Source organism: Balaenoptera borealis, assembly GCF_965194805.1.
Source record: "Balaenoptera borealis genome assembly, chromosome: 8".
Classification (NCBI taxonomy): Eukaryota; Metazoa; Chordata; class Mammalia; order Artiodactyla; family Balaenopteridae; genus Balaenoptera; species Balaenoptera borealis.
In genome coordinates this window covers 112,855,299-112,870,070 of record NC_138865.1, presented here as the reverse complement: position 1 = coordinate 112,870,070, position 14,772 = coordinate 112,855,299, and the positions used below count along the sequence as shown (strand labels likewise).

The following is a 14,772-nucleotide window of genomic DNA, read 5'->3' as shown; positions in this document are numbered from 1 at the left end:
CTCTGCATCTAGAATAGTGCCTGGCACACAGGAGGCATTCAATAAGTATTTGTTGAATGAATAAATTCAACAAACACTTAGCACCTATTACTAACAGGCAATGTGCTGGATTAATTATTTGGTAGAAGTAGTGATGAAGTGCAGTACAGTGGGACCACATGGGAGCAGCTAACCTGGTATGTGGGATTCATCAGGGAGGTTTCCCGAGAGAAGTGACCATTGAGCTGGATTTAGAAGAATGAGTAGGAGGAGACCAGGTGACAGTCTTCAGGTCAAGTTATAAGTTTGGAGGAATGTAACTTGTCTTTATTGTAGCACTTTGAGCTGTGGTTCTCCATAGGGTAGGATAAAATTTCAGAAAACAGATGCTAGGAGTTGAACTTTGTTTAGCACCTTTGAAGATTTGAGCATAGATTTTAGTAGCAAAGTTGTATATGTATGTATTAATCTTGGTATTAATGAAACCATTCGGGGGTTGGAAATAACCACAGATTCAGTGGCTTCAAACAACACATCACTGCAAGGTTTCTCAACCTCCGCATTATTGATATTGACATTTTGGGGGGTATAAGTCTTTGTTGTGGGTGCTGTCCTGTGCATTGTATGATGTTTAGCAGCACCCTTGGCATCTACCCACTAGATGCTAATAGCACCCACCCCCAGTGTGACAACCAGAAATGTCCCCAGACCTTTGCTCAGGGGAGCAAAATTGCCTTCCAATTGAGAACCACCGCATTAGAACCACTGTATCACTGTTGGTGAGGGTCTAGGGATTTCTGTCTTTAACAACTTTACAAATGATTGAGGGAGATATATATAGATAGATAGATAGATACCTTAACAGAGTAACCACATTTCTGAATCTAGAATTAAAAAATTTGAAATTGGCAATTCCTTAAACACGATATTCATACAACTAACTGTATTAAAGGTAGAAATAAAGTGCTTTTAAAACAGTTTGCGGGGCTTCCCTGGTGGTGCAGTGGTTAAGAACCCACCTGCCAAGGCAGGGGACACGGGTTCAAGCCCTGGTCCGGAAAGATCCAACATGCCACAGAGCAGCTAAGCCTCTGCGCCACAACTACTGAAGCCCGTGCGCCTAGAGCCCATGCTCCACAACAAGAGAAGCCACCACAGTGAGAAGCCTGCGCACCACAATGAAGAGTAGCCCCCGCTCGCCGCAACTAGAGAAAGCCCACGCACAGCAACAAAGATCCAACACAGCTACAAAGACCCAACACAGCCAAAAATAAATAAATAAATAAGTTTATAAAAAAAAGACAAAACAGTTTGGACCCTGGGAATTGGAGAAGGGTTCACAGAGGAAGAAATATTTGAGTTGGACTTAGAAGAAGGTTTGTATTGAGGATAAGGGTACATCTCACACAAAGGAAGTATCATTACCAAAGGCTGGATTGTGTTCAGGATACTCCTGGGAGTTGCCTTCTGGGGAGAAGGGGCAGATGAATGAAACTGGGTTGTAAAGAGCCCTAAATGTTGTATGTGAAGGTGAAGGGGTTTAGGCTGTTTTCCTGCACTATTTTCATTTCTGTTGTTGCCTAACAAATTACCACAAACTTAGTGGCTTAAAACAACACAAATTTATTATCTCTCAGTGGGTCAGGAGTCATGGCTTCAGCTAGGTTTTCTTTTTTTTTTTCCTTTTTCTTTTTTTCTTTCTTTCTTTTTTCTTTGGCTGCGCCACGCAGCTTGTGGGATTTTAGTTCCCTGACAAGGGATTGAAGCCAGGCCCCCAGCAGTGGAAGCGTGGAGTCCTAACCTCTGGACCGCCAGTGAATTCCCTCAGCTGGGTTTTCTGCTAAGGGTCTCAAAGGGATGAAATTAAGGTGTCAGTGGACTCCAGCCTAAGGTCCCCATTTCCTTGTTACCTGTTGGCTGCGACCACTCTCATCTCCTAGAGGCTGCTCTCAGATTCTTGCCTTATAGTTCCATAACATGGCTGTTTGCTTTTTCAATACTGGCAGGAAAATCTCTGGCTTAAAATCTCTCTCCCGGGTTGCTTAGGATGAAGTCTTATATAACAGAGTAATCAAGGGAATGACTCTTCATCACTTTTGCTATACTCTTGGCTAGAAGCAAGTCAGGTTCCACCCACACTCAAGGGAATAACACAGAGGCATGGATATCAAGAGAAGAATTTCTGGAGCCATCTTAAAATGTTGACTACCATTTGTACTTTTAGCTCCATGAAGGCAGTAGCCAGGTCTTTTCAAATTTTTTTGCTCAGCATTGTGTCTCTGGTGCCTGGCACATAGTAAGTGCTTTATAAATATTTGCCAAATGAAATCAATGAATGGTAGCGGTTGAGTGTTAATTATGGTTTCAGCTCTTACACTGGTAATTTCACATGGAGAAGCAGTCTAGTTTCTTTGGCATTATTCATTTCTTTAGGTAAAACTGTAAACATTTTCACCTGGAATCTTTTTTTTTTTTTTAATTTTTATTTATTTACTTATTTATGTATGGCTGTGTTGGGTCTTCGTTTCTGTGCGAGGGCTTTCTCTAATTGCGGCAAGTGGGGGCCACTCTTCATCGCGGTGCACGGGCCTCTCATTATCGCGGCCTCTCTTGTTGCGGAGCACGGGCTCCAGACTGCGCAGGCTCAGCAATTGTGGCTCACGGGCCCAGTTGCTCCGCGGCATGTGGGATCTTCCCAGACCAGGGCTCAAATCCGTGTCCCCTGCATTGGCAGGCAGACTCTCAACCACTGCGCCACCAGGGAAGCCCTTTACCTGGAATCTTAAAGTAAAACCTAAAATTATTTGTTTATCATAACAAGTGTCAATCAAATCTGTTATCTCAGAGAGACAACACCCATTGGAAAAATAATTTAGGGCTACATTGCACCAAACTGGCAGATTTCTTGTAACAGCCAGAAATGACGGCAGCTTTGGAGTTGTGGAGGTGGTGGGTAGTTAGGTTGTGTGAAGTTTCACAGCTATTGCTAATAACAATAATTTCAAATAACTAATAAGTATTTCAAAACACTGGAAATACTGATTGTTTTGTAATAACTGCTTTGTAATAGAGATTTTAGTCTAAGTTGTGCTTAGAACTTTATATATAGTTTGGTGTTATTATTAATTATGGTTTTTCTCCATACTTGTCATAGGAAACATTTTGAGCAATATTTAGATCTTGAGTTATTTGTTGATAAAGGACCATATGATCTTCAGAAAATCAGGTATTTCTGACACCAAAGTCTGTGTTTTTCCAGCAGACCTTGCTGTTCAAAATGGGGTTATGAGAATCTCAGTATGTGCCAGTCGGTCCTAGAAGCCACAAAGTAAGCAGTGCACATCTTCCTGGACTATCAGTTTTAGTGACTGTATTCAAAGGTAAAATATTTTTTTCTATTAAAACAAATACAGGTTCAGTATGTTATAGGATAGAATGCAAAATATGAATGAATTCTAAAAATAAATTTCTTCCAGCATGTTGCTTTACGTGGCTCCGCCTAAGTTCTCTCTTACCTTGATTTATGGTTACTCTCCTCTGCCCTTCAGGTGTGTCCGTGGACAAGTTTGAGAGGCACTGTACTGTACCAGTCTCCCTTTAACTGGATCTTGGCAGATGGTAAGATTCAGAGACATTTCAGGTGGAGGTTAGTGGTACAAGGAAAGAAAAATCAAGGGCCAGGGTCCCTTTCCCTCTGTCCACAGGAGATATTTGATAGGAGAGGAGACCTGGTCTCCTGGTAGATTGGTGAGGGTCTGGCTGGTCCCAGATGGCCTCAGTCACTCATGGTGGGGGGTGGCATCACAGTAGCTGGCATGATCGACGGCTGAGCCTCTCTGCATTTGGTCTTTTATCCGGAGCTTCTTCCCCTGATTCAAATATGGTCCAAAGAGGGCTGTAGCAGAAGCTGCAAAGTCTCTTGAGACCAAGATTCAGAAGTCCCACATTACTTCAACTACATTCTGTTGGTCACAGCAAATTACAAGTGAGCCCAGTGATGGGAGGAGCTGCAAAGACTCAAAAATCCACCAAGTGACCTTGGGCAAGTTACTTAACGCCTTTAAGCCTTAATTTTTTTTATAATCTATAAAATGGGGGTAATAGTAATACCTACTTTCTGGGGTGGTAGTAAGGATGAAATATGTTGTTACCTGAAAAGTACAGCTGATAGTAAGAAGCTCAGTAATTGTCATCTATTACTGTTCTCCTTGTGTTTTTGCCTAATGAAAGCCTGCCCATCCTTAAATGCCACCTTCTTCCTTCCTAAAGCCTTCTGTAACTTTCTTGTCTCTTGGAAAATATATTATCTTAGTGTCTTATTTGACGGTTAGTATATTGCCTTATATTACTGTTATGTATGTACATGACATAGCTCATCTGCTGAAGCTTGTAAGCCTCTGGAGGACGCAGGCCAGTGTTCATGTACTTTTTTTGTAGGAGTCCCAGTGCCTAGTTCTCAATGATGTTTAGTGAATGAATCCCATATTATTCGAAAGAAGATACAAACATTTGTTTTCTGTTGTTGTAATTTGGTCTAATAAGTACTTTTAGTCGAAGTATAGAAATAAAAATGTGAAGGGAAAAATTAAACTCTCCAGATATAAGGTCTCACTATTTACTGTTTAATTAAATTAGGCATATTCACATGGAGAAGATTTTAATTCCCCGAGGGGAAAAAATGGCTCAATTTTACTCTTCTAAAAAATAAGTGAAGATTTAATTTAGAGTTAAATTGGAGAGAGCTAGAAAAAGAGATTTAAAATCAATAAAGTGCATTTTATTTTAATGGTCATTTCACTTATTTTCTAACTCCAGGGGTTATGAATTCTGAACTTTAATTAGATCAAAGAACTTTGAAATCTTAGTAAGAAACAGGGTCTGTTGGTTTTTATAAATGTACATAATAAAAAGGCTTTGTTTTTCTAACTTGTGATCATTTCTTGTTGTGCAAAATAAATGTGAGTGCTTCTATAACATTCTTAAGGAATCTTGTGTAGGAATCAGGTTCAACTTGCCTAATGCTAATAGCATGAAGTCGGGGTACAGTGTGGAAAGGTAAAAAAAAAAAAAATCTTGCATCTGCTGTTACATGTTGTTAACTCCCTCAGCAGACGTTAAATCATTTCAAGTACAATAATAGTGTGGGAGGTAAATTAACTAACCATTAACAATCTTATAAATACACAATTAACATGCCAACATTTATATGACACATTGATGGGGCAGCAGTAATTTTTGATTAGGAGTTTGCAGACCTTTGAGAAGCCCCAGGCTGTTGCTTATTCAGACAAGTTTTCACAGATTGCAGGTGAGGGCAGCTTGAAGTCTGTCTGGCAGAGGGAAGTGAGTGTGTAGTGTTTTGAAAGTCCAGGAACAACCACTGGCTGGACTTGAGCATTTGAAGTCACGTTGCCATCTCAGGTCCTTAGGGAGTGAAGAAGTATAAGGAGGGCTCATTTGCTTCTGGTGGGGTTATTTAAAGAGACAGAATATTTTAGGTATGGACTTTGTAGCTGAAGTTGCATGAATTTTTAGGGATTTTCAGAAAGATACTTAGACCTAACTGGGGATTTAAAGTAAACCCTTCTCTGTGGTTTCAGGTCAACAAGTAGATGATCTCTGGAGTTCATTTCATGTGTAAAATTTTATGAGTTTTAGTTTTGAACAATTATTAAGTGTGCTGCTTATTTCTTGCTGTTGTACAAATCACTGTTGCATTAGTGGAGGGAAGGCTAAGGGTCTAGTCTACTGCATAACACATTTACTGTCTTACATCTTTCACAAGGACCCATGGGGGAAATTTCTCTCAGGCCCTGGAACTCAACAACAGGATTTTAAAAAATCATGTTTATTATAGCTGTTGTAGTTTTTGTTCCTCTTTGTTTTGAGAGGCTATAGAGTGGTTAAGATCCCAAGCTCTTGGGTTTGATTCTTAGTTCTATTTACTTATTAGCTGTCTGGCTTTGGGCAGGTTTCTTACTTTGCCTCAGTTTTTTCATCTATAAAATGGGGGTAAAAATAGTTACCATCTTATGGGGTTATTTTGAGAATTATATGAATTAATCCATGTAAAAAGGGAAAAACAAGTCTAGCTTTTATAATAAGTTATGGTTAGTTATTATCATTGCTTTTTGCTTCTGGGATTCTCCATTCTACCTGCAGAAAATGTACATGGCATGCACTGGCTTATGGATTCATATTAAGTTACTTCTCCTTTGCCAGTTTTCTCATCTACTTTTTTACTGTGTTGTACCTTATGTTTTTGTTTTTTTATAATACATTGCAAATAAATTTGGAGGGTGTATGTGTATAAAGTTATTATTACGAATATACTTATATTAAGACTTGATACCCATTTAAGCCTACTAAAAATTTACTCCCCTGTTAGGGCGTGCTCCAAGTTACCACAGGCAGGTTACATGATCATTAATGAACACAAATCAAATGGTTATGTGAAGTGGTAATAGCATTCAAGTTGCACCTGGAACCACACTTAGCGTACAGTAGGAACTTAATAAATATTTGTTGAATGAATGAATGAATGAATGAAGTATAAAAGGAGACCATCAAGTACATTAAAAATGGCCATGTCATTTTGGGACATCTCTTACTATCCTCCCACTCTCTGTGGTTGTCCCTTTTGCTTCCTCTTTTTTTTTTTGGCTGCGTTGGGTCTTTGTTGCTGTGTGCGAGCTTTCTCTAGTTGCAGCGAGTGGGGGCTTCTCATTGCGGTGGCTTCTTTTGTTGTGGAGCATAGGCTCTAGGCATGCGGGCTTCAGTAGTTGTGGCATGTGGGCTCAGTAGTTGTGGCTCACGGGCTCTAGAGCACAGGCTCAGTAGTTGTGGCGCACGGGCTTAGTTGCTCCGTGGCCTGTGAGATCTTCCCGGACCAGGGCTCGAACCCGTGTCCCCTGCATTGGCAGGCAGATTCTCAACCACTGCACTACCAGGGAAATCCCTGCTTCCATTTTTAGTGAAACAAATCTATATGCTTTGAGGAACCTGGAGTTAGAAAGTGGGAAAATCTGAAAAGTAGGACATCTGCTAACAATCTAATTACTGTTTATCTGATAGCTTAATGGTATATATTAAAAAGCACTGACTATCTCAGAGAGTCAAGAATTGGTGACGTTCAGGGAAGGCATTCAAGGCCATTTGAAAAAGTGAAGAGCAGCATCTCTAAACCATGTCTGTGAAACTCTGTTATACATTGATATGTTTTAGTGTTTCTAGAGGAAAAAATGTTTAGGGATCAAATAAGTTTTGAATTTGGAATATATTACGTTACTAGATTCCTCCCTCTTGGAGATTCACAATATATAATACATTAGTAGTTTAAAAACTTTGAGAAGTGCTGTAATTAAACAGCAAGAAAAAAGCCTATTTAAATTTGTTTAATCTGGCATTTCACAGACATTAAAAAATTGTGGTAAAGTATGTATAACATAAAATTTACCATTTTAACCATTTTTAAGTATACAATTCAGTGGCATTAAGCACATTCACATTGATGTGCCATTAATACCATTCATCTCCAGAAATTTTCCATTTTCCCGAACTGACACATACCTATTAAACACTTACTTCCCAATTCTTCCCTCCCCCCAGCCCCTGGGAAAGACTATTCTACTTTCTGTCTCTATGAATCTGACTACTCTAGGTACCTCATATAAGTGGAGTCATGAAGCATTTGTCCTTTTCTGACTAGCTTATTTCATTTAGCGTAATGTCCTTAGGGTTCATCCATGTTGTAGCATGTCTTAGAATTTCCTTACTTTTTAAGGCTCAATAACTTTCCATTGTATGTGTGTACCACATTTGGTTTATCCATTCTTTACCAAGTATTTTTAATTACTGTGTAGTATTCCGTTGTATGTATGTGTCCTGGCGTATGCAGTGTTGATGGATATTTAGGTTACTTTCAGATCTTCAGTATTACAATCCTGAGATAAATATTTTTGCAGTTATTTCCTTAGAGCAGATCCTAGAAGTGGGGTTGTCCAAAGGGTATTCATGTTTTACACTTTGATATATACTACCAAATTACCCTCTAAAAAGTTCCAGTTTTCATTCCCTCTTATAGTGCATGAGAGTGCCCATTTCTCTGAACCCCTGCCAGCATTTGGTTTTAAAGATCTTTGATCTTTGCACAGCTGATCAGAGAAAATAACTTGCTTTTTTGTCTGTGTTCGGAATATCTTTGTTTTAGAAATCAAATCTACCTTCAAATGATAATTTGCTGCTGTCCAAGTGATTTAAAACCTATTCTTTTGGTGTGAAAAGTAGTTTTGGAATAAGTTGATAGTGACAGTTTTGAAGGGTGACAATTTTGAAGGGCACATTGTAGAGAAGCTCTTGTACCTGTATTAATTTTTTTAAAAAGCAATTCTTTCTTTATAATCACACTTACACACGACATGCTCATATATGACTTATCTCTGAAACAAAATTGTATAGTCCTTGGAAGTCAGACAGCAACATTTATTGAATTCCAGCTGTAAGATTCTTTGTTGCCAGAAAGGATATGGTATTATGGCCCCTGTCCTTGTGGAACTTACAGTCTGAATCCTCAGGTACATTATAGGAGGTGGAAAACATGTTTCTCAGGGCAGTCCTGTGGGAGTTCCCTGTCAGAACTGGAACTGAATAAATAGTTGTTGAGTGATTCATACAGATTCCTCACTGTATGAAGTCATAGTGTACTAATAGAGAAGATATCTGCTCATGTTAGGTAGGGTGTTTTGGGGGCCTCTGTTCTGTTAGGATAGTTAGGGAGTTGGTATGTGCCTTCAGAAGTGCTTGCCCATAACTCTTTTCTTCATAAGAGGTGATGGAACAGGTTCATTTTCCTGAAAAAGATTCTGTTGAAAGTACCCCAGCATAGTTTTGCCACTTTGTCCTTTGACTTTTTGATGCCAGAACACCCATTAAATATGTGGCTTCTCACTGAAAGCCCTTGTTTTTGCAGGGGAGAACTAATCCATATGAAGTTGAAAACACCTGCCCTGTGCTGGTGCCTAGTTGCCTTACTTTCATGGGGAAGATGCTTGTCGTGATTGCTACAAAGATGTTTGTTGATCTGTGATTCCATGGTTCTGTTACAAAACAAATACTGTCATAACTAAATCTGTGGTTGTATACATGTCTTTGTGGTTATATAAGAACTTATTTTTACAAGTGAAACTTAAACGCTCCCCTTTATTTCTGTAATTTTTTTCTGATTAATACGCTTAAAGTGGTGGGCTGACATTAATGTTTCTGCGACTAAATGTCTCAGAAATTTGACACTTAGAAGAATCCCATGATATTAGGAAATATACTAAGTCTATATTAGGGTATAAACTTTTTGACTCAGGCATACCTTACTCACCTTTGCATTTCCTATTAGCTTCAGTGTAAAATAAGTACTTAGTGAATATTTAAGGGAAAAAAATGAAAATTAATGTAATTCACTTGATCAGAGATGCCCCTTAGTCAAACTTCCTCTTAATCTCAGTATCTTTAAGATCCACCAGGTGAGGTTAATAGAAGGATATGTTGCCAGACAAAAAATTTAAAAACTTCAGTTAGCTATAATGATTTATTAACTAGATTTCCCCCTATGTTCCATTTCTAGAAGAAACAAATGACAAGAAAATCTGGTGTTCTAGGTCTTTCTAAAAATAAATATCTTCTAGGACTGTTCCTAGGAACATATTCAGTCTACTGTTCACATTCCTTGCACTTCATAATGGTTTTAGAGGAGCAGGGAGGTGACCCAGATGACCTGCGGAGTCCTCTGTTACAAAGGAAGCACGCACTTACTTTACCTGCTGTGAACTTAACGAGAGAAGGATAAATTGTTGATATATTTTAGGATTATTTTAAACAAGAATTGAAAACTGAAGTTGGTAACGATATTTTTTACCATCAGCATCATCATTATTATTAATAACAGCTAATTTTAAATTATGTACCAGCTGTTCTTTTGAGCATTTTACCTACATAATCTTCTATATATCCTTTCTTCCCTGCAATCCCCATTTCATAAATGAAGAAAGAAAACAGGCTCGCTGAGGTTAAAGTTATTTTGACCAAGATCACATAGCTAGCAAGTGATAGGACCAGGATTTGAACCCAGTTCTGCCTATAGGCCCTTAGGTTCCTAACTACTATTCTGTAATATTTTATTTGTTGAGTATTCCCATTTAACTGAGGAGGTACCATTTTGTTCCCAGAATAAACATCATTACAGTTTTAACAGGATTCAGGAAGTAGTTCTTATAATTAGGTTTCTAAAATAAGAAATTAATCTGGTAGCAGGCAAGTTTGATTAATAAGTTTTATTTTAAAAGCACAATACTATCTTAAATTAGAAGGAAGGAAAATGTATTTATTGAACAAAATTACTTTGGTGGTCCGTTTTTGTAAAATTCCTGGTAACTCAGAAAGCATTGTCTGTGCCCTTTTAGGCATTTCACAACCATATGGCAGGAGGGGGAAATGTAAACTGAAGAAATACGGTTTCATACTTTAGCACATCATTTGAGGAAAATACAGCTTGTTCCCCCATGACCTTATAAAGTAGTGAGAAGACTGCATGGGAATGAAGGGAGAAAGAAAGGAAAATTTATTGTTTTAACAGTGGTTATGTGCTTTGAATGGCCTAAGGAGTTACTGTTACTTGTTTTGTAAAAGAGTAAGCCATCTTCTCTGATACCATGGAGATCTCATTGACTAGAGCGGTAGCCCCTAGAGCTTATAAGGATTTCCTTTCAGCTTAGACTTAATCCTTTTAAGCTCTTAGCTACAGGGACAAATGTTGATTTTCAAGGTAGCATTTTACCACATTGAATTTGTTTGAAAAATGATTCAGTCATTTTCTGCCTTATTCTTAAATATTGCTGTGTACATCGTGTTTCTAGGTAGGTGAGCCCGTGAAACAATATGAAGAGAAGAAAATAGCCTTTTAAGGAAATTGGCCCACAGAAAGGATGGCCTTCTTGGACAATCCAACTATCATTCTAGCTCATATTCGACAGTCACATGTGACCAGTGATGACACAGGAATGTGTGAGATGGTTCTCATTGATCATGATGTTGACCTAGAGAAGATTCATCCTCCTTCAATGCCTGGAGACAGTGGGTCAGAAATTCAGGGAAGCAATGGTGAGACTCAGGGCTATGTATATGCCCAGTCAGTCGATATTACCTCAAGTTGGGACTTTGGTATTAGAAGACGCTCAAACACAGGTAAACATTGCCTTTTAGTCATGTCTTCTGAGCTTTAAATCAGTAAACAATCTTATAGAATAATGTATAACGTTGGCATAGGTTTAATGGGGAAAGTTACTGTGCATTAACAGGAATGTGCGTGTATTACACTAACAGTGAGTCTAAGCAGTCTCTCCATCTCTGCGACTGTGAATGGAGAGAGTCTCTGGAATGATGCTGTTAGAAGGAGGTAGACAGAAGAGGGATAAAGAAGCAGACAGAGGAAGAATAGGTGAAAAAGTTGGCTATGAGAGGAGTGTTGGGTGTTCTGTTTCTAAAAAGTGACTGTGTGGAGAGGGAAGTTGACTGTTTTGTGTATCTTCACAGAGCAACATTATTCCCAGTAGGCAGACTACCTGGAGGCAGATTTCAGGTTGACATGATAAAGAACCTTTAATACAGAGAGCTGACCAGCCAAGGGTGCTGCTGCCAGAGACAGTTCTTGCCCTGGAGGAATTGTAGGGGGGTATGGGGTTAGGAGGGAGACAACTGAATATTTGTTAGGCCTGCTTTTAGTAGGAATTCCTACACTGGGTGTGAGATTAGAAAAGGTGCCCCTGTTTTTGATACATTACCTTTATTTAGTTGATCTCTACCCTTTGATAATTGTGGCTTGAAAATGCTCGACTTTGGCATATATCTATTTAGTCGTTAGCTTTGAAACACTTATCATTCCACTTTTCCAGCTTATGTTTTTTGGGAGCATTTCAAGGGCAATGTGATAAACCAAGTCCTTTACTTAGATAAATTATTTAGACTTTATAATCTAGTTGTTCAAATATGACAGGGTATTCTACAAAATAACTTATTTTTTTTAGATAATCAAAAAATATAATCTCCTTATCAGTAGCAATAACCTGCTAACTCCCAGGAAAAGTAACGGCAGGATATATAGTAGAACATTGAAAATATTTATATGTTTATTTTCACAGTCCAAATGTAAAATGTATGTAAAGGAGTACTGCCGGTAGAGCAGGATACAATTCACAGTGCAAAGCATGTTAAGGTTTTGGTTCAGAATTCAGCATTCTGTGACATCTACAAAGAATAATTTGCTCTCATGATGAAAATAATTAATAGCATTTCCCAGTATATAAAGGGACTTTTATCAAAATGGGATTTGAGTGAAGGTTTGAATATAATTTAGAACCATTGATTCTTGGTTCTCTAGTTGAAACTGACTTCCTTGCAAGTTATTGAGATGATATCTTTTATGACAGGTTGAATGGATTTCAGTAGGAGAATGACGCTAAATTGAGAGCTTTATGATTATATTACTTTGGCTGTACCCTTCACATTTATTAATTGCAATTGAATGTATTTTTCTTCCGTGGAATTTGGTTAGATATAGTGACATTGTCAGAATGCTTTTGCCAGCATAGTTTAATTTTCTGGCAAGATTAATTTCAGTGTTTCCCTACCACAAGGCTAAGGCCGGAATGTAAGATTTCCTATCTTGGAAGTGGTTGAAAGAAAACTTAATTTTATTTATTTATTTTATTAGCATTGTGTGTGCCAGGATAGGAAGTTGAAGATTAGCAAGAGGAAGCTAATTTGAAGAGGTGGCATCAGTTGTGACTTTCTTTTCCATTGTAGTCTCCGTGTGCAGCAGTTGTTAATGTGTGCTGAACAGTATTTCTTTAAAAGATCAGTTCACTGACTTTTGAAGGTTGATCAGCCAGTGGTAATATAATCACAAATGCACAATTTTAGATGACGCTTTTGTTATTGTTGTTGGAATTTCTTAAGCTAGTACTTGGATGCTAATAATTAATTAAGATTGTGAGGTATCCTAGTGACCAGGGAATTTACTTTCTAATCCTTTCAGCATATCTTAAAATTTTGTATAAGAAAAATTGTTCTTTTTAAGATTTGACTAATGTTACAAAGATACAAATCATTTATTTTACTACCTATAAACTGTTTCAGCCCACTGAAGAAAAGCTATGCTAATTTATATAGCTTTGACATTTTATAATTTTCATGATTTTTAGATAAAGGATTTTATATTTAAAACTTTAATAGTCTAGTCTGAGTTCATTTATCTTTAATTTTTGAAACGGGTAGAGTAATTCATAACAGTAATTTTATTCCTGTAATGTAATATTCACTTCAGTTCATTTGTGCATTAAAATTCCTTTAAGACCGTTATTAATGATTTATATAATGAAATGTCATATTAATCACAGAAGTTTTCACATTTTATTATTCTCTTCCATGTTAATACTATCTTTATGATCTCTATTAATGTTTTATATCCTCTAATTTCAATTATAAATCAAGAATATTTTCATGTTTTTGTTGGTATTTGCTTTTCAGGGGTGCCACCTTTAAAATTTTATGACTTTTTCCCTACATATGCAATATAAAACATCTTTATTCATATAAAGGTAGTTAATTATGTCTTTGTTTATAGTAAACTTTCATTGACAAACTTATAGTTATAATATTTCTTTTCAAGCTCAAAGATTAGAACGACTCCGAAAAGAGAGACAAAACCAGATCAAATGCAAAAATATTCAGTGGAAAGAAAGAAATTCTAAGCAATCAGGTAAATCGAAATAATTTTAATTATTAATTTGAGATTTATATATTTAGTTTATATTATTATATAAGAGCTTTTATTTTTAATTCATCCTTTTAAATCCTCTAGGCAGATACGTCTTGTGTTTTAAGCTTTGAACTCTTTCACTTGGGTGCCTTGGCCTGCTGAAGCTGTGTGTTCTTTAGGTCTTGTCTTTTTGGCCACTCCTCCTCCTGGGTCACAAGAACTGATGAGTGCAGGGCATATTTTGTAGAAACTGTTGTGCCAGTACCTTGTTCTTAGAGCCAGGGTGTACCTATGATTTGGATGGGCCTCTGGATTGTAGATCCCTCCTGGCAGTTCTAACCTAGACTTTCCCTTGCCTCATTAGCCCCAATAACAATCTTTTTTGCATATATGCTAATTCTTTTCCTTTAGCTTACAGACCATTATGTTCCTGGTATTAGCATTTGCAGTATGTGTTCATATGGTATGTATTGATACATTAAAAAGCTGGCTGTCTTATATATTTTCAAAGCTTCAATCTCAGCAAGAAGAGAAGACTTTTTTAAAAAGTACAAAATAGAATGCTATTAAAATATTTTCTAATTTTTTATCATGTTTCCTAGACTTTTTTTTTTTCCCTCCTTTGAAATAAATGTTTGCAGTCTGTCTTTTATATCTTCTTAGCACCTCCCTCTACCACCCTGGCATATAATACATGTCCTATCAATTTTCGTTGACTGACTCCTTTGCTACATAATATTTATGAAACCAATAATATTAATGATTATCACATTAACAGCAGCACCTACCTAGTGCTGTGGTAAGTACCTTATGTGCATTACCTCCAGTGCAATGGTCTTATAAGGTGTAGGTATCATTGCTGTCGTTAACAGACGAAACAGGGGGTCACAGAGACTTAACTTGCTAAAGTTACAAGGCTATGAAGTGGTGGTGCAGTAGCGCCATGTTTTGTATCTAGCACTGTCTGCACCTAAAGGCCAATCTCTTTC

At 37.5% G+C, this 14,772-nt stretch overlaps 1 protein-coding gene across 18 annotated transcripts in view; it reads left to right on the top strand.

The window, feature by feature from the left end:
• MAPKAP1 (MAPK associated protein 1) overlaps positions 1-14,772 on the top strand; it is a 235,613-nt gene that overhangs the window by 20,086 nt on the left and 200,755 nt on the right. For 9 of the 18 annotated variants that reach the window (XM_082403308.1, XM_082403292.1, XM_082403294.1 and 6 more), the window contains 3 exons: positions 3,528-3,597; positions 10,884-11,211; positions 13,694-13,783. The exons of 2 other annotated variants lie outside the window; for them this stretch is intronic. In XM_082403308.1, the coding sequence (XP_082259434.1) occupies positions 10,953-11,211; positions 13,694-13,783 (349 nt within the window). In that variant the 5' untranslated portion in view covers positions 3,528-3,597; positions 10,884-10,952. Of the gene's footprint in view, positions 1-3,238; positions 3,360-3,527; positions 3,598-4,001; positions 4,022-10,883; positions 11,212-13,693; positions 13,784-14,772 lie in introns of those variants that run through there. 7 more of the 18 variants (XM_082403295.1, XM_082403297.1, XM_082403304.1 and 4 more) reach the window with 6 other exon arrangements.